At 45.2% G+C, this 18,751-nt stretch overlaps 1 protein-coding gene across 5 annotated transcripts in view; it reads left to right on the forward strand.

Moving 5' to 3' along the window:
- CNNM2 (cyclin and CBS domain divalent metal cation transport mediator 2) overlaps nt 1–18,751 on the forward strand; it is a 117,599-nt gene continuing 98,848 nt past the window's right edge. For 3 of the 5 annotated variants that reach the window (XR_010367520.1, XR_010367521.1, XR_010367522.1), the window contains exon 1: nt 1–1,716. Coding sequence is in view for 2 of the 5 variants with exons in the window: in XM_064431182.1 (XP_064287252.1) it covers nt 147–1,716 (1,570 nt within the window). In the remaining 3 variants the exon portion in view is untranslated. The remainder of the gene's footprint in view (nt 1,717–18,751) is intronic. The other 2 variants (XM_064431182.1, XM_064431183.1) reach the window with 2 other exon arrangements.

The raw sequence follows: 18,751 nt of genomic DNA on the forward strand, positions 1-18,751 counted from the left end.
CGTCGGGTCCCGCGGGCAGCCGAGCCCGCGCCTCGCCCGCCGCCGCCGCCGCGCCCGCCGCCACCGCCGCCGCCGGGGAAGCCGGGGCACGCCGCAGGCGCCGCGCGGTGATGCGGGGCCGCGGCGGCGCCGAGCCCTGACTAAAGATGGCCGCGCTGCCCGGTGGGAATATGGCGGGGGGCGGCCGGGGGGCGCGGGTGCTGCTCTTGCTGCTGCTCGGCGGCTGCCTGGGCCGGCGGCCCCCGGCCGCCGCCGCTGCCGCGCCGCCCGCCGCCGTCGTGCCCCCGCCGGCGGCGGAGGAGACGGTGATCATCGGCCTGCGGCTGGAGGACACGGACGACGTCTCCTTCATGGAGGGGGGCGCGCTGCGGGTGAGCGAACGGACGCGGGTGAAGCTGCGGGTCTACGGGCAGAACATCAACAACGAGACGTGGTCGCGCATCGCCTTCACGGAGCACGAGCGGCGGCGGGGCGGGCGGGCGGCGGCGGGGCCGGCGGGGCGCGGCGGTGGCGGGGGCGGCGGCGGGGCGGCGGGCAGCGGCGGGGCCCCGCAGCGCTGCGGCATCCGCACCTCGGACATCATCATCCTGCCGCACATCGTGCTCAACCGCCGCACCTCGGGCATCATCGAGATCGAGATCAAGCCCCTGCGCAAAACGGAGAAGAGCAAGTCCTACTACCTGTGCACCTCCGTCTCGGCCCCCGCCGCCGCCGCCCTGGGGCCCGGGGCTCCCGGAGGGCTGGCGGGCGCCGAGGGGCCCGCGGGACCCCCGCCCTGGGGCGAGACCACTTGGATCTACCATGACGGCGAGGACACCAAGATGATCGTGGGCGAGGAGAAGAAGTTCCTGCTGCCCTTCTGGCTGCAGGTCATCTTCATCTCGCTCCTCCTGTGCCTCTCGGGCATGTTCAGTGGCCTCAACCTGGGCCTGATGGCCCTGGACCCCATGGAGCTGCGCATCGTGCAGAACTGTGGCACGGACAAAGAGAAGAACTACGCCAAGCGCATCGAGCCTGTGCGGCGTCAGGGCAACTACCTGCTGTGCTCCCTCCTGCTGGGCAATGTCCTGGTCAACACCACGCTTACCATCCTGCTGGACGACATTGCCGGCTCTGGGCTGGTGGCCGTGGTGGTCTCCACCATCGGTATCGTCATCTTCGGCGAGATCGTGCCGCAGGCTATTTGCTCTCGGCACGGCCTGGCCGTGGGCGCCAACACCATCTTCCTCACCAAGTTTTTCATGATGATGACCTTCCCGGCCTCCTACCCCGTCAGCAAGTTGCTGGACTGTGTCCTGGGCCAGGAGATCGGCACGGTCTATAACCGTGAGAAGTTGCTGGAGATGCTGCGGGTCACCGACCCTTATAACGATCTGGTCAAGGAGGAGCTCAACATTATCCAAGGAGCCCTGGAACTGCGCACCAAGACTGTGGAGGACGTGATGACTCCCCTCCGAGACTGCTTTATGATCGCTGCCGAGGCTGTGCTCGACTTCAACACGATGTCTGAGATCATGGAGAGCGGATACACCCGCATCCCTGTTTTCGAGGGTGACCGCTCCAACATCGTGGACTTGCTCTTCGTTAAGGACCTGGCTTTTGTGGACCCCGATGACTGCACGCCGCTCAAGACCATCACCCGCTTCTACAACCACCCGCTGCACTTTGTCTTCAATGACACCAAGCTCGATGCCATGCTGGAGGAGTTCAAGAAAGGTGGGCCCGTGCCTGTGGCGGGGGCGCGGTGGGAGGTGCTGCTCGGTGGCGGTCAGCGCCCACCTGCTTGCAGCAAGGGAGCTCCACAGCGGGGCCTCCTGCTCACGGAGGGCTGTGGGAAGGTGCTTTCTGGGCTGTGGGTGACCAGTATTTAGACGTCTGCCAGACCTGCTCCTTCCCTGGGCCAGAAAGCTGATGTGCCCCCAGCCTTTTTTCCCCCACTGCACTGGGATGTGTGTGTGGGCATGGTGCCAAGCAAGGTTGTTTTCCTTCTTGATTTTTCCACTCATCTGTCCGTTATAGTGAGAACCACTGACGGGAATCCGCGCCCATTCCTTGGCTGTGTCTTCTCTGTGCTTTTTCAGCTGGCCTGACTGGGAGGAGTGGGTGGGCTGCTCGGTGCCTTTCAGGCTCAGTGCACACACGTGCTGAGATAAACAAGGCGTTTTAGCTCCATTCATAGGCTCAGCCAGCCGACCTCAGCTCTCTGCTCGTGTTCCAGTGGCTTTGATCTTGTAACTCATAAATCATTTCAATGTCTTAAAATATATTACAGAGCACCTGTTGGTGCTGCACTTCAGAGTTACAGCTCTTTTTCCCCCGGCTACTGTGTGCTTCAGGACCACGGGCTCAGTAGGGATGTGACCCTTTCTAGCTCTTTGGTGTAGCTTGCGTATTAGTTGCATCAGAACGGGACTGAGTCTTTTTGCCTTCTCTTAATTGTAGATGGTGCTGACTTGAAAAAAGCATCTTAATTCTTGTTAGAAGGTCTTGTTTGTAAGTGTGGAAAAAGGGTCATTGCTTATTAGTAAGGAAAAAACATATTTTCGTTTTCCTTTTAAAATCTGTTAAATTCTCTGTGGCCTGTGCAGGAAGGAGCATTCAAAGTAGTTGTAAAGTGAAATATCAGACAGTTTGGATGTGTGGACTCCTTTGCTGGAAAAAGAAAGGCTATTTAGTGTGCCACCAGACTCCTGGGTTCATACCCTGGGAGATCTGATCGAAGTACCACGGAATAGCTCAGTTCCTGGGGGGTGATTTGCTTGAGAGGGGAAATCTCGTGGAGAATATGTGAGCTCACCTTTTATTAACTGCATAAATTACCTTGAAAAAAACCTTTGTGAATTGGTGAATGTTCTTTCCAGATAAGTTTAAATTACGACTTAAGTTTCAGTTGCTGTTTTGTCCACATGCTAAGCTCTCGTGTCGTGGCATTGGATCTTCTTCATCCTGTTTAACTCAGTTTTGGGGATTTGGAGGGTTACCTCATGTTTATTTCATCTTTGTGTATAGAAGATGAATATACTCCTGCTTTTTACTGACCAGTGCAGTGGTGGTTATCTTTATCTCTTTCAGCCTCTGTGTAGAGATGGGGAAGTCTTACTTGGTTTTGGAGGTGTTGAAGGAGAGATGAGGGAGGGCCTCCCTTGGCTGAGGTTTCTACACTGCAGGATCTGCAGCTTGGATGTGGGAAACTCAATGATGTCACTTAACTGTAGGTTGGTTGAGGTGGATTTTGCTGCATGTGTGAGTAAAGGGTGGTTCTTTTTCCTTTCTGTCCCTGCTGTTCAGACTCCAGGTAGCACAGTAGGGTTCTTAGCCTGTAGTGAGGCTTGTGGGGGTATTCCAGTTCTGTATGCAGCAGTGTGTCTGAAGAAATGCATGTTACATTGGTGGTTTATTTCCCTGGTCTGAAAGGATGGAATGCACTCCTGTGTGTTAGCACAGTCCTTTTATTTAACAGCTGGGAGAATTAGGTGTGCGCTTTAATCCTGCGAGAGTGGCTAAGCCAAATTCCTGCTTAAAGTTCCTGAAACTGGTGCTTAAAATAGGATTCTTAAAAATTCTCCTGGGTGGCTTGGAAGGTGCAGACTGGAGATCACTTTCCCTGGTAGCCAGTCTCTTGCCTGTGCTAGGAAACCTCCCAGCAGCACAAGTTCAGGATGGCTGTAACGTGTGTTCCCTCCTGCCAGTGCTGAGTCCTGGAAAAGTCTCTGTAGTTGGGAATTAATTCAGGCTCATTTGAGCATACTTAAATGTTTACTCCAGAGTCACTATGCTGCTTGGTCTGTATGGGCAAGCCCTGTGTTAGGCTCAGCTTTGTCCTAACTAGTTTCTCTTTAAAAAGTGCAGATATAGTGGAAATAAGTGGCTTCCTTTGTGTCCTTTGAAATGAATGTAAATAACTGATAGCTGGCTTGATCTGGCATAGCACAGTGTCTTTTGCAAGAGCTCTTCCAACTTTCTTCAGAGCAACCTTGCCAAATTCCCATGAGAATGTACAAATTAAGGGTGAGAATCAAACTGCATGTTACTCTCCAGTAGAGTGTTAGAAATAAATAAGCTTGCAGTTTTTAATCATTCCCTTCCCATCACATTGATCCTCTGCCGCAGCCAGCTTGCTTCAAAGCTCATAAAATGTGTGTTTTTTGATACCCAGGCCCCTGCTACCACTGTTGGGTGCAAAAGGCAGTTCATGTGATAGGGCTGCCAGTTAAAACTTTAATTGATTTGAGGAGAGAGGATGGGGTTTTTTTTTTTTAGTAAGTTTGATAATTAGCTCGGTACATGGGGTTTTGAAACTCACATTTTGGGCAGAAGCAAAACCTTCTTAACCTAAATGTGGAATGGAGACTGACAAGGAGGTGATTGAAATCCAGACACAGCAGGATATAAATCCTTGTACTGTTGCAGAAGATGAAATGGGTAGTTCTGTAGATGTTCTAGTGCTTAGGCTGGACAGCTGGAGGATTTGGTGGTGGGTCTATTATTAACATTCTTTGACTACAATTGCAAAATAAGTATCTGTTTCACTTCCATGCTGCCAGGCAAGAAACTTAATTTTGAGAGAGTTTCAGCACATTCCCACCCCCTTGCTGGTCTAATCTCCTAAAGTGTGAATAAACATGATTCCTGAAGCAGTCCACAAACAAGCTTCTCCTCTAAAAAGCATGGTTTACTTACAAATAAATAAATAAGTAGCTTTTGAAATAGGTGTGATTTTTCTGTTCTAACAACAGACCTTAAACTTCTGCGACAGCTCTCAAATCCACTTGTCTACAGGTTGAGCAGACTGAGTGCTTAACTTGAATTCAGTCATTCAAATTTAATGCAAGGGAGTCTAAGGTACCTTTTGTACTGGCCTAGGCAAAGACCTGCCTGATTTTGCTCAGAGCAAAGAGGTATCTCATTTGAAATGAGTTCACTCCCAGCTAATCTAATGTTGGCCATTGCAGTAAAGGGGAGCGAGGTGTTACCTGTTCCAGGGTTGGTTTGTGTCATGGTTCCTAATCTGCAGCAGGGATTGAATGAGCCACAGAGCCATTTTTGGAAAGAAGCTGGTGAACTGTCTCCACTGATCTTATTTGTCTTGTTGACATGTGTGTGGACCTGCTTTTTTTTTATTGCTCCCTTGTTTTCTGTTCCTTTTTGACAGTCTCAAATGCTCTGTGGCACTTGCTCTTGGTGTTTTTCATAGGTAGATCTCTGCATGTGTAATCCTGCATTGAAAGCATTCTATTTCTAGCACCATGTTTGCTGGAGCTACTAAAATTCAGCTTGAAAAGCCTCATGTAGTAACACTAATATTTCAAGATTGGCCCACTTTCTGCAAGCCATTCTACAGCTGTGTTTCTGGTGGCCTGGATGGCTTTGGAGGATTGCAGTTTCTCAGTTGGAGTCCTCCTCATCTGGGGACTTGGAGTCCTATGTTTTGATCTTATTTATATCTGTTTGCACTATTTTTTTACACTACAGATCAGAGCTTAATAACCTCTTGCAAAGAACCCACAATAACTGCAGCAGTTCTGAGCTCTCATTTTCTTAATCACATTGCAGCATTGAGAAAACTGCTAGATTCCTTATTAAAATAATTTCCAAGTGGACCTGAAAAGGTTTTTTTTTTTCTAAAAACCTTGTAAGATTCAGCTTGATGATACTTTCTTCAGGCTCTGTTGGTCTCGCATTGTCTGGTTTTAGTAGCACGTGTGTTTGGTGGTTGATTTAGAGTGAACATTGGGGAAAAAAGTTATCCATTGCTTTTCTAGTTCCTGTTCCCCCTTGAAAGAAAACCAAGTCCCAGCAGCCTGAAACATAAACCTCTGACTTTTGAGTGCAGAGAAGAATACCTAGACCTACTTCTCTTTTGAGCACATAGATCCTCTTTTTGGAAACAGGTAGGATAGCAAGTAATTTGTAACCCAGGGATCCAAAGTTCTGCATTACTATTGTTGGTCTGAAGGTTTTTTTCTGTTATTAGGTCACTTGGTCTGAGGGGCTTTTTTGTTATTAGGTCACTTATCTTTCTGGTGCAGCTCTAATCCAGGTTTGTAGGTGGCTTCTTTCCTGGTTCCTTTCAAGTTTTATGACATGCTGAATCTAAGTCCAGTCTTCCTTTGATTGAGTAACTTTGATTTAGTAAATCTGAATGCTCACTTTCTAGTTTATCTAGCGGGTTGTCTGTCTCCTGGGCACTTTTTCTGTGTAACCCTGTGACTGCAGCATTACGAGAAACTGGAAGAAACTACATAAATCCTTTCTGGTATTATGAAAGGCACGTAAAACTTCTTGGAAAACAATATCGTTTTCAAGGCTGCTTAGCTAATAACAGGCACCTCCTCTGATCCTTTTTGGGAAATTCATATAACAGAGAGAATGTTGAGAAGGTCCAGCGTGGAGACTTTGCTGTGTGAAGAGAGTAGGGGAGTAGTAGGTGGGAAGGAATTTGCCACCAAGAAACAGAAGTCTTAGCATGCTATGCCTGCAGATTTATTCCCAGAACAAAAATTGCATGTGGGGGTGGGGGTTGCCTCGTGACAAACTGTTCCTTGGCTGTCTGACAGCGCAGCACCCGCAGGTACTGCCCTGCCAAGGGCTTTGCTGGCCTCGCAGAGCTCCTGGGGGATGCGTGCTCGTTCCACCGGAGAGCAGCGGATGTGGGTTACTGCAGGAAGCCCTCCTGCTGCTGTGCTAGGGAGAGGCTCAAGGGAATGCATCAGGGAGCAGCTCTAGTTCTTCCTGGGCTCCCTACTGCGAACATTTTATAGGGACCAGGAGAAGAGAGGCTGCTAGAAGAGCAGCTTTGGTGAGGAGCCTCGCTGAGGAGTCCTGCTGCTGCTGAGAGTAGGAGCAAGCATGTGTTCAGGTGGCTGGCAGGGAGAGGAGTAAGAGAATTAAATGGCTTGAGCAGTAGAGGTTTGAGTTTGTTGGATATGGTTCTTTGATTGCTTTTTAACCAATTGTTCACAATTCTTGTCATTTGACAAACACAAGAAGTTGCCTTTTCCTCCGCTCAGCTGTTTGCTCAGTTAGCAAATGCTTTCCTGTGCTGAAGCTGATGGAGTGAATTCCACCACAAGTGAACCATGCTCCTATCTGCTTTCTCTGTGTCTGTAGAGGTTATCTGTAGTAGGCACAGATGTAAACTTCAGGTCAGTCTGTGCAGCCAGCAGCATTTCACAGCCAGTTTTGGAGCAGGATAGAGCAAAGAGGCAGAATATCAACTTCTGAGCAAATTCATTAGTGTAGGAAACTGATCAGGTACTTTAACCATCACAGTGTCCTTCCAGATCTGAGATTTTTTTGAGTTTTGTATGTTTTCTCTGCTGATATGAGGTTCTGAGGAGCAGAACATTTTCTCAGTGAACTTCAGTTGACTCTGAAGGCATAAGAACAATAACAGTGAATCCTCTGCAGTAGGTAATTTCTGACAATGGCTGGGGCTGTGTAGATAAAGTATTAGAAAAGAGCCAATTTATTTTGTTCCCCACGGAAGCTTACTGATCTCATCAGGCTGTGATTCAGGAAGTTCTGGGACTAAAGATACTGTCTTTATTAAATAGCCCTAGATGCTTATTTCTGTCTGTGGGCATGTCTAATCAACAGTGCACCTTTGTCAGCTGTTGCACAGAAACAAATACCAGTAGTGGGTGTCTCCTGTCTGTAGCTGTGTAGTGCTAGTGGCAGAGAGAGGTGGGTCTGGAATAATTTCTGGTTGTCAGTTCTGTATGAAGCCATCCAAAGGTAGGTTTTCTTTTGTCAGGCTATGGTATGACTCTAGCTGGTAATTTGGGAAATGAGGGTGTAAGCCACCTCACACTTCATATGTGTTATGAGCTTGAGTCTCCTCCCTGTTTTATTGATGAAATCATTTTAGTGGGGGGAAGTATTGTGGGGATTATTGGGCTGCTTAACTTGGAGCATCAATGCCACTAGACTGTGACAAGATCTACTCATCTTGCCAGATTTTGTCTTGTTCACTTGGAGGGCACACATCCTGGTGCACAGGAATTAAGACCTGGAGGATTCAAAGTCTCACTGCTTCACCTCCTTTAAACATTTAATGTCTGCTCAATATTGAGTCCTAAGTCAGTCACAGAGCAGCTTAGTCAGGATCAAGTAGGATGAGAGTGAAAGCACTGGCCAAGTAGTGTTGAGTGAATCTATAGACCACCAAGCTGTGCTTTTTTCATTAAAGCTTAGCAAGAGCTCACTTTTGCATTTGCTCATGTGCCTCTACAGAGCTGTGGTGCAATTGCCAGTCTAGGTAGGCCAATGGCACTTCTACTGCTGAGTCCCTTCCAATTTCACTAATGGAGCTTGTAAAACTAGCCCTCAACACAGAGTACTCTGAACCATACCCTAGTGAGTGCGACCTGGCACTCTTGTTAATTTGACAAGGTCCTGAATTACAGCCTACCAGCTACAAATAGGAGTGTAAATACTTGATGCTAATGAGCTGCTGCCCACAGCACATGGCTAACAGTCCATACCAGGTGGTTAATCCAGTCTGGCTCCTGCCAAGGTCACTGAGTCATTTCAGGACTATCAAGTGATGGGGTTTTGTTTCACTTTTCACCAATATATAATCATAGAAAACAAGATGCATAAATCTGTCATTAACCTTCTGGAGGAATAAACTTTTTCCCTTGGCTGGGAAATCTACATGGCCCAATAGTTGGTAGAACGAGCTATTCTGGGAATAAACTATGGCTAAGTGTGATGACATACAAAACATGCATGAGAAGAGCATGTCTCCATTAACTCTTTCCTTTTTTGTTGTCCTCCTTGACTCAGAAGTGTTCTCTTCCCTGTTTATGGCTTTGTCTGTAGTAAATTGCCACTCTGAAGGGTCATAGGTAGGGGCCCTTGGAAATCTTTGAGCCATTGTTGTCATGTTTTCTGTTAAAATTGTCTGGGAGCCTTCCAGAGTTTTGGTAGACAGACAGTTTTCACTGAAGTGAATAGCTTCCAGGATTTTCCACACTTCCATGCTGTCTATGGGGCATCGTATAGGTTGTTTGCCTTTGAGGATTGGGTTGTTGTTGTACACAACCTGTAATGCCAGAGGTTTCTTTGTCTGGGTTGGCTGGCATGTTGAAATTGGGATTCTTACATGGGTGTTTGTGGTTATTTTTGTGATTTAAAAACATTACTCAGACTTGCTCTTCACCTACTGATGATGATATCTGCTTGAAGGGACTAGGGAAAGAATACTAGAAAAACAACTTGTCTTGTAACCAGCTTGTCTTAAAATATCCAAGCCCTAGATTAAACAGAAACTTCAAAGCAAAGAAAGACTGTGTGGTTGGGACTTACTTGTGTTTCTTTATGTTGAAGCATTTCACTTATGAATTGTTTGGTATAATAATTTCAGTGTTTATGAAACAACATCCCTGCTCATCAAGGAATCCTATTTTGAAGGACAGAGTAAGTGTGATGCCTGTCATTCTGGGAGCTGAAACCTGATGATTGTGGAGGCCTCAGGAGTTTGCAAGTTAACAGGACTTAGCTGCAGTTATTAATTAACCACACAAGAGCTTTGCTCCAGCCAGAGGCACTGGGGCTGGGAGATGCATGCATACATTGAGCACAGAAGATCTGTAGAATTATGTTTTCTGTAATGCTTTCTGTTGGGATTACACCATTCTTTTGCTGGCAGTCCCAAAAGGAGCTGCTCTTCAAATGAGAGTGGTGTGGTAACATTGCTCTCTGCAGGGTGAACCCCTCAGACTGGGCTCCTGCTTCCTTGAGGTTCTTTGCCACAGCAGGTGTGAATGAAAGTTGGGGTTTTGTTTACAGCAAGTTTTTTTTTTTTGGTGGTATAATCTCGTATAGTGATGTGACAGAGCCTTTTGTGACAGCTGATCTTTGTGGAGGTGAACAAGGCTTTATTTTCCCTATTTGTCCATGGATAATGATGGCAACAAAAATGCTGATTCTGCCCTGGTTGGATACTTTGCTGCCAGCAAATAATTTTAGGAAGGATCTCGCCATTTCTGGTTTTCTTCCAGGACTCCACCTCCAGCTTTCAGAAGATTGTCCTGCCTACCCTTTGCACTGGGGGGTTCAAAGTGCAGCCTGCAGGACCCCTTTCCATGCAGCAATTACGTGAGGACAAGGACGATCAGTTGCCTGCTTTTATTGCTTGTGAATTGCTTGTCAGCAATTTCTAGATTCCTACAAATAGGAAGAAAATCTGCCAGTGTGAACTTGTTCTTGATAAAAATTTACAATCTGGCATTGAAAGTAGGTGTGGCTGTGGGTTTTAGGCAAGCTGCAGGCTTAGTTCTTCCTATCTTGCCTGGGACATCTTTCCATTGGAAGCAAGAAAGCTCTTACAGTTACAATTCCCATACACAGCAAGTGCAGACAGGGACCTTCAGCTGATACTACTGGGCATCTAGTAAAGAGGCTTCAGTTCAATTTTTTACTCTTTAAAGTAGGCCAGAATTGTGAGTTACTCAGTAGCTCTAACTTGAACTCCAAGGGACATCACTAAGACTTTGATTTGAGGCGGATAAATTAGTGTGATATATTTTGCTCTGTGAATATGTCTGGGGTTTTTTTCGCCTGATGTATGACTGAGGTATGTGTAGAGATAAAGCTTTTTGGCTTTCTGACTTTCAGCTTTTATTTAAATATCTTGATGCAGTGTATGGGGACGGGGTGAGGAAGAATCTCTCAAAGTACCTTGAAGACTTGCTGTCTTCCTTTTCTTCCAGCAGAACAGAGGAATAAGAGATGGAAGTTGGGCAGTGGACCTATGAGTAGCTCACCATATGGACTACATGGTTGTAGAGTTTTGGGATTTATACTGTTTTTAGATGTGATCTGGTCTTGTTGTGTGCTGGTTCCCTACCCTCATGGGGAATAATTTTATCTTCTTGTTGATGTTCTAATTTGCCTGGAGCCTTTTGGAGTGGTTAGGTTTGAAAACACTAATTTCAAAACAGTGAATATCAAGAACTTCACACTGCTCACAGGGAGTATTTTTTTTTCCTTCTCTTAGTGTTGAAGAATTGCTTATATTGTGTGGATGGGATTTCTCCTAGAGAAATCAAGATCCCTGTCCAAATCATTATCTCTCTTAATAAAAATGCTGTACAGTGTACTTCAGGCTCAATGCCAGCTGCTAAAGGTTTGAATGCTCACTGACAAGGGGAATGGGAGACTGTCTTGTATGTTGTGTAGAGGAAAGCCAGTTTCTGGTGTGTTTGTGTTTTCCTGTGACCCTTACAGGGATCACAGCATGCTTAAAGCTCTGATCCCATATGATGGAGCCAGCCTCTCCATCATAATCAGGACCGACAGTTTTCTAGGTCTTTCTGCTCATTTGACACAGGCCCAGAAGGGATTTGTGATCACTAGTACAAAGCTGCTTTACCAGTAGTGTGCTAGTTTAATTCAGCTCGTGTTGCGTTGTCTGAAGGCTCCCAAGAAGAACCTGGAAACGGAGAAGCTGCACAGTTCACCCTGGAGGCAGTCTTGGTGGGGGGTGAAGCTTCCCAGCGTGGGAATGCCCTGAGGTTAGAGCTTGAGGAAGGCAGCTGTGGCAGTGAAAAAACTTAATTACCTACTGGATGCAGGCTCCAGGAACTGCAGCAATCTGTTGCTTGATGCCAGCCATAGAGTTGAACCTGTGAATGCAGTGGTAGTGTGTGCAGTCAATGAGCAAGCAAACAGAGTAGCTTTCTTTTTTCTGCTTTCTTCAGTGCCCTGGGGTTAAGGGTGGGGATGAAGGTTTCCCTGTGCTGTGTGATGCACCGTGGATGGGAATCCCAGTCTCTGCTCCTCCTCTCTGCATGGGAACACTTGCTGTGCATGGGATGAGAGGTCTACCAGGAGAGCTCTGATGTCAATGGCTCTGTTCTGTTAATGTTTTTTTTTTCTTTCCAGAGCAGCTGTTTTGAATTTTCCAGTCTTTGCTGTAATCTTTGAACAAGCCTTGTTTTATTATGAGAGAGACACTGCAGAAGCGTGTGGGGTAGAGTGAAGACATGCATGCATACATTTTAGTGTTGAGGACATTCTCATTTCTGATTCCTGGCCTGGAAAGTGGGTTTAAACTTGTTGCTTGCCTGCTGTTTGAAACTGGTCCAGTGGTAAGAGGCTTTAATACATTTCTTCTTTGCAAATCGTCAACCTCACATCTTCCAGTAAAGGAAAGAATTTGGGAGTATAGCTTCCAAGAGTAATAGCCTTCTCAGCCCTATTCAATGCACAGGCTCCAACCAAAAAGTTCCAAGGAAAATATTCAGAAAGGGGGAAGTTGTCTAGCTGTAATTCCTGATGGTTTTGTATTTAAATTATTTGGCTTTTCAGAGAGATCAGGACATGCTTTTTTTTTTTTTCTTTTTTTTTTTTTCCCCCAGACAGACATGCAGCCATCCTGGAATTAGTAACTATGTGGACTGTCTTAATCCAGGCATGGGTTAGAGAAATTAAAAAAAATGTCACTTACCAAGTTGGTTTTGATGATGATTTGTTGTTTGCCATTGCTCCTACTGCCTGATTGATCTCTACCTGGAAACACACTTAAAAGTGTTAGAAGCTGGTTTTTTTATGTACTTTATTTTCCACTTGAATCCACCTCTTGATCAATAGAGTGCCTTGAGCAGTGCTTGAAAGGTTTAAGGGAGGATGCTGAGCAAAGAGCCACCATGAAGAAGCTGGTGGGCTTGGGGATTTTAGTGGTGTCTGGGTCTGTTTCCTTTGAAAATCTCTGGGACAGCAGTGTCCTGTTTTTAGAGTGATCATTTGGGAAGGAATGAAATGCTTTTAACTCCAAAGATTCTTTTAAGAAATGAGATTATCTTAACCATCCTGTCCAGTGCTGCAGTTGTAGTTGTGACAAGGAATGAGTGTGTGCTGTGATTAAACATGTACTCTCACAGCTACAGGCAGCATGTAATTCCTGGGAGGAAAAACTCTTGCTGAGGTAGTGCTTGTGAACAATTCTCCTAACAAGAGGAATTATCATCTCAGTGTTTTCTGTGACTTTGAGGATGATTGGAACATTAGAAAGAACCCTCAAGATAAGACCAGATGCAAAAGTTCTTACAAATAGGAACAAACTTGCTTTGGTTGTTTTTTTTTTTTAATCCTTGTAAAACTGATACTTTATTTTCCTATTCCTGCATTTTTTCCTTCAAAATGGAAAAATGACCAAGGAAATCAAGGGCATAACTGCTTCAAGTGAGTTGAGAGCTGGGCAAGGATAAAGTGGTGGTTTTATCTTTTGGACTTCTAGCACTGTCCAAAATTGTAGTTGATTGTGATGCCTTCTCCTTGTGCTTCAGTTACTTTGCTGTAGAATGAGGACACATTTTTATCCCTTTCCCTTACATCAACTGAATTGGTTTAGTGAGAGCCAGTATGTTTCAGCTTGTCTACTGTAATTTAGGTTCTATAAATAGAAGTTTGGTTTAATGTTCATGTAATAGCTTCATTGCATGATGATTGAAACTTTCTTTAGACTGACAGCCCTTCCAGTGATTCAGTTCTTGTTTCTCTTGCCCTGAGTTCCTTGGCTGTCAATGTCTTCAGTGTTTTCACTCTCCTTTTTCAGATCAATGTGTAGTTCTCCTGGCACTGTTTGTTGGCAGTAGGTGAGGAAGAACAGAAAGAGACTAGGTGATAGATGAGCTGAGGCCATCCACTAGGCAAGTGTGTAGAGAGTTGAGGTGAATGTCCCATGGTCAGTGCTCTGTTCTGTGCACCTTTATGGCTACTAAAATTACTGTTGTAGAGTTAATTGTTGGGTGCTTTCTTACCTCTTACTGACAGAGTGGTTTGATATGTTTTTTTCTTTACTGTGTTAGAGATGCCATTTATGCTTTTATCCTGTGCTGCTTAACTTTTGCTTTCAGACAGTTTTAAATTAATGTCCAATTTAGGATTAATTATGTACTAAATACTTCCCTGTTTTTCTGGACTGAAAACCTAGTAGGCAAGTTTTTAAGTGGCAAACCTGTTAGTGCTTAAATTCCCAGAGTTGAGGGATATGCAGGTGACTGTCCTTTTTTCTTGTTGGTGACAAGGTGGTAACCCAAGTATGATTAAATATGTTGGTTCCCTCGTGAACCAGAAAATCTTGAGCCCTTAATCCTGGTGCCACTGGAAAGTTGTTCTTGCACCATGGATAGGTCAGGTATACCAGAGGGTAACACTGCACTGTTCCTCACTGCCACCCATTCCAAGGAATCTTCAGAAGCTGGCTGAGAGGGATGCAGTGACACAGACCCAAGTCTGTTCTCACTGCTGGTGAATCCTATTTGTTTGGGCTTAGCTGGACTCTTTCCCTTTTCCATGTGGAGAAGGCGCAGTCCACCAGGTTTTTTTCAACAGTTAAGGGGGTGTGCAAGAATTCTCCTTGTGATGGTCCAACCCTGCTCCAGGGTGGTGCAGGCAGCCTCCTCCATATGGCACTCGGTGTGTCCTGCTTTTTCTGAGGGTGTTCACAGACTGTGTTCTGTCACTGCTCTGGTGGTTGTTCCCTAGGGAGGCTGTGACTCTGTGACAGAATTGGAAGAACCTGTGTCCTGATGATACCGTTGTCACTTTGTGTCTTTATGCTTCCACTAGTGACTGATGTCGGATTAAAGTGTCTGTTAGTGCAGGAGCTTGGTGTTGACTCACAATCCAGGCACCATTTTTCTGGCATGAAGAGATGTGCTGTGCTTGTGATCAAAATGACCTGGCTCTTTACTGTTTTCATTGACATAGGAGATAGGAACGGGAGGGAGGAGCTGAGAATTTTCCTGCTTATCCCATTCAGAAAATGAATGTGACAGTGAAGGCGTGATCCATTTTCTCATCCCTGTCTCAGGAGTTTGGCTTGTGCATGGAAGGAGGGGACAGGGATTAATTCACTCTTCTTCCTTTGACTCACTAAATGGAAAGGTAAGTGAATGGTAACTTTCAGTAAAGTGTGAATTCAGAAGCATCATTGAAAAAGTTGGTACCAAAAGTAACAGAAGTAAATTTCTAGTTTTAGATACAATTATTTTTCCTTAGTTTTTGATCCCTTTGTGTTGGAACAGGGAGCCAGAGGGAGCTGTGGTGGGACTAAGTAGGGCAGCCTTTGCAGGCAGGAAGATGGGAGTGTTGCAACCTTTGAGTTGTTAACCTTTTGAAGTGGCATGGGGTAGATGTCTCATTACCCTCCCTCAACACAGGCACGTTTTATCTGTGACATACCAAGCAAATTGCCTTTTGCCTCAGAGATTGGTGCAGGGCTGTTTAACCTGTTTGGCTTCGAGGCAGTCATTCTGTGGATTCTCTTTATCTGCCCCTGTGAGGGTCAGGAGGCCTGCAGAGGCCACCCTGCTCTTCCAGGTCTGATGTCTGCTCTGCAGGACCAGCACTTAAGGCAAAACTCCTGTGTTGGGTGAGGGCTTTTTTAGTAAGTGCTTTCAAAAATAGCAGTAGATGGTCCCTCCAGGGTCAGGTGAGGGAGCTGCAATGCTTCAGGGAGATCTGCAGCCTCAGACAAACCAGGGGCTGCTTTGCCCAAGTATGATGTTTGAAGATCTAACTAGAAAAATTGAATATTAAATTAGGTTTGCAGTTTGATTTTAAATTTAATGCTAAATTCTGGTAGCCAATTGTCATCTGTTTTTTTTTTTTAATTTCTCTATCAAAATAAGCTGTTTTTAACATAAATGACTAACTGCATTAGTGTCAGTCAAAATGTTAACTGCAGCATGAAGAAACAATTGATCTGCTTCATCATCACTGCCAAAATGCATCTGTGGGTACATGTTTCTTGGTATGTCACATGTCTGTAGCAGGTGGCAATAATACTGAACAAAGCTGTGAGCATTTCTGTTAGCTTTTTTTTTTTCTCCCAGCTATTGTAAGCTCCTGTGAGATGGCTGAAACAAGCCTGTGTGTAGGGGTGGTTGAGGAGAATCCAGAAGCCCTGGGAAGAGCAGGAAAGTAAGAAAACTGCAATTGTTCAGAGCATGGGAGAAGTTTAAAGCATAAAATACAGAAAATGAAAACTGTCCTTAAAAGAAGAGTAAAACCTACTGATGAGAGTAATCATTAAAGTGTCTGACCTCCCTCTGCTTCACTTGTCACAGCTAACACGTTCCTGCCTTGCTGTTTGTGCTTGCCAGTGTTTTTGGCACATCCCTGTGATCCATTTAATATTACCAAAACAGGTGCCACATAGACACAACCAAAACAGCTTTCTTGCTGTTCCACCAAAGGATATGACTCATTGCTGGAGAGATGGTTCATTTAGCAGGGCAACTAAACTAAAAGTATGGAAATGTTCAGGGTTTCCACTGATAACTCTTCCTTTTGGATATCTTCTCTGTTATGGACACAACTTTTGACTGTGGGCATTGGTCTATTAGGAATTGACTTGTGCCAAGTTTAATGTATGTGAATGTCATAATGCGGGTGACTACTTGTTAGTGGAAGTTGAGCTAGATTTCAACCTGTAGAGGGTTATTGACTTGATCTTTTAATCTGTCCGCTAATTCTTCACTCCTCTTCTCTCTTTGGATGTTGTAGTTTTGAGATGTTTTTGGAAAGAGTACTGGGAAAACTTGCAAACATTTTTCAAACAAAAGATGGTTTGTCTTCATGGCTGGGAGGGTTCATTTGGACACTTGCTCTGAATTTTTTTTTTTTGTTTGGAAAACTGAAGTTCTTAGAAGTTAGATGGCCTTGGCTTTCTTTGTTCTTTCCTCTGTCTCAGACATCTGTATCTGCTCTCTCACCGAGCTCTTTATCTTACTTGGCTTTTCTGTGGATGCCTGGAGGCCTTGGCTCACATTCTCAAGAGTGTCCACTGGTTCAAGAAGCCATTGCTGCTATCAAATTACCTTGACAGCTGTTGTCCCATTTCATATTTGCCATCCCCTCCCCCTGGCTCCCTTGTGATTTTTGGCAGAAGCTGTGGCTATTGAGCAATAAAACTTGGATCTGAGAATCAAGTTGCTGGTGGGAAAATGAGATGAGAGCATACTAGTTAATGCCTTGCAACTTGACTTCTTGCTGATGTATAATCAGTAGCATCTTTGTTTGAAAACAAAACCTACCACTAGCTACTCTGTTTGCAGATTGAGCGGATGGTTCATTTACTGCTCATCTGGAGTTGAGCCATAGGTGCTGGTCTCCTAAAATAGCACGCTCTATACCAAGATGTTTATGACCAGACAAGCTCTTGATTTGGAGCCCTTGACAAGTGCTATGCCTAAGGAATGCAGAACTTGGATGCTTGTGTTAATGAAAGTAATCCATAATGGCACATCATCTCCATCTCAGTTTTATCGATGATCCTGTGTGAAACCTGGAACAGAACTCCAGTGGTGCTATTTAGTACATATTAGAGATGACCCTATGTGGTCTTGCTTGGATTTGAATTAATAAAATTTGTGGGCTCTCCTCTTGAGTGTGTTTGGGACTTTGTCATATTTTAAAATACAACACACATTTGACAACTGACAGAAATAGTGATGATCTTGGGGCCAACCATCATAAGAGAGCTGTCATCTCTGTAAACCTCTCTTTTCAAGATGTTTTGTGTTTAGTTTGTCAGTTGTTTGAAAAGTTGGCTGATGCATGGCATGCTTTAATCTCTACTGATCATTCTTCTTGTCCCTGTTGGAACATGTTAGCAACTAAATTTTGTGCAACATACTGGCAAAATTAGGAAGGAAGGAAGGAGCAGATCTTAATTGGTAAGATGACTGTCAGAAAACAATTAATTTATCTGGAACACTCAGTTGAGAGGAATGCATATAGCAAAAACATATGAAAAATTCTTTTGCTTGCAATGTGTTTGATTTACTTACTGATAACATCAGTGTGAAATGTAAAGCTCTTGTAAAAGGCTGGATCAGACCAGCCTTAGTGCTTGTCTTACAGCTCCTAAATTGCTGTGCCAAAGTAGGAAGACTCATCACCTACTGAAACATGTGCTACCCTGTTTTGTTCGTGTCTGGGGAGAAGGGTACTTTATGTATGAGTGAAATCCTGAGTTTGGAGTGGCTGTAGGTTTGAGGCTGGTGCCTTGGTGCTCCATCACCCTTAGAGTCAGTGGATCATGACTTGCATGCTGTGGAGTCCTCTTGGGCCTGAGGAATGGCTGGGGCTGTAGTGGGTTCAGCTGTGAAGCTGGAGGGAAGCTCAGAATGCAAGGGGTCGAAGAAGATGTCCTAGGCTTGGAAGATCCCAATTACATCAATACCCCCTGGAAAAGGAACAGAAGTAAAATAGAGAATGGATTACACCTAGGTGAAAAAACCATAAAGCTGTAATGTTTGAGTTGCAGGGTGGGATGCATGGGTTTTCTGTGACGTGGGGAAATAACATTTTACTGACTATCCTTTTTCCCCCCCCGAGCGAAAACAAACACTCATAACGCCTCAGTTTGGTGCAGTACTTGATTTAAGCAGGGTTGTTTTTGTTTGGTTTTTTTTTGGTTGCTGTTTTTTTTTTTTTTTTTAAGGAAAACGGTGGCAGTTTATCCTCCCTGCTCCACATTCCTTGCTATCCTGGCATTTAGCATAGGTTTAAACAAGGTGCTCCTTGGCCTGATCTCCCTGTGGAGATTTCAGAAAGTGCTGGAAGGCTTGAGCTTCCTGCGATCCCTGGCATGTCTTCCTTTACGCAGCTACGGTTATTGTAGCAGTAGGGGACTTGTTAGTTTTCCAAGTGCAGTTCCCAGCCAACGTGTCCGCTCTGCGGTGTAGACTCCTGCATGTTCAGTGTTAAAATAGTTCTATAGCTTTCAGGC

Source organism: Passer domesticus, chromosome 8, assembly GCF_036417665.1.
Source record: "Passer domesticus isolate bPasDom1 chromosome 8, bPasDom1.hap1, whole genome shotgun sequence".
NCBI lineage: Eukaryota > Metazoa > Chordata > Aves > Passeriformes > Passeridae > Passer > Passer domesticus.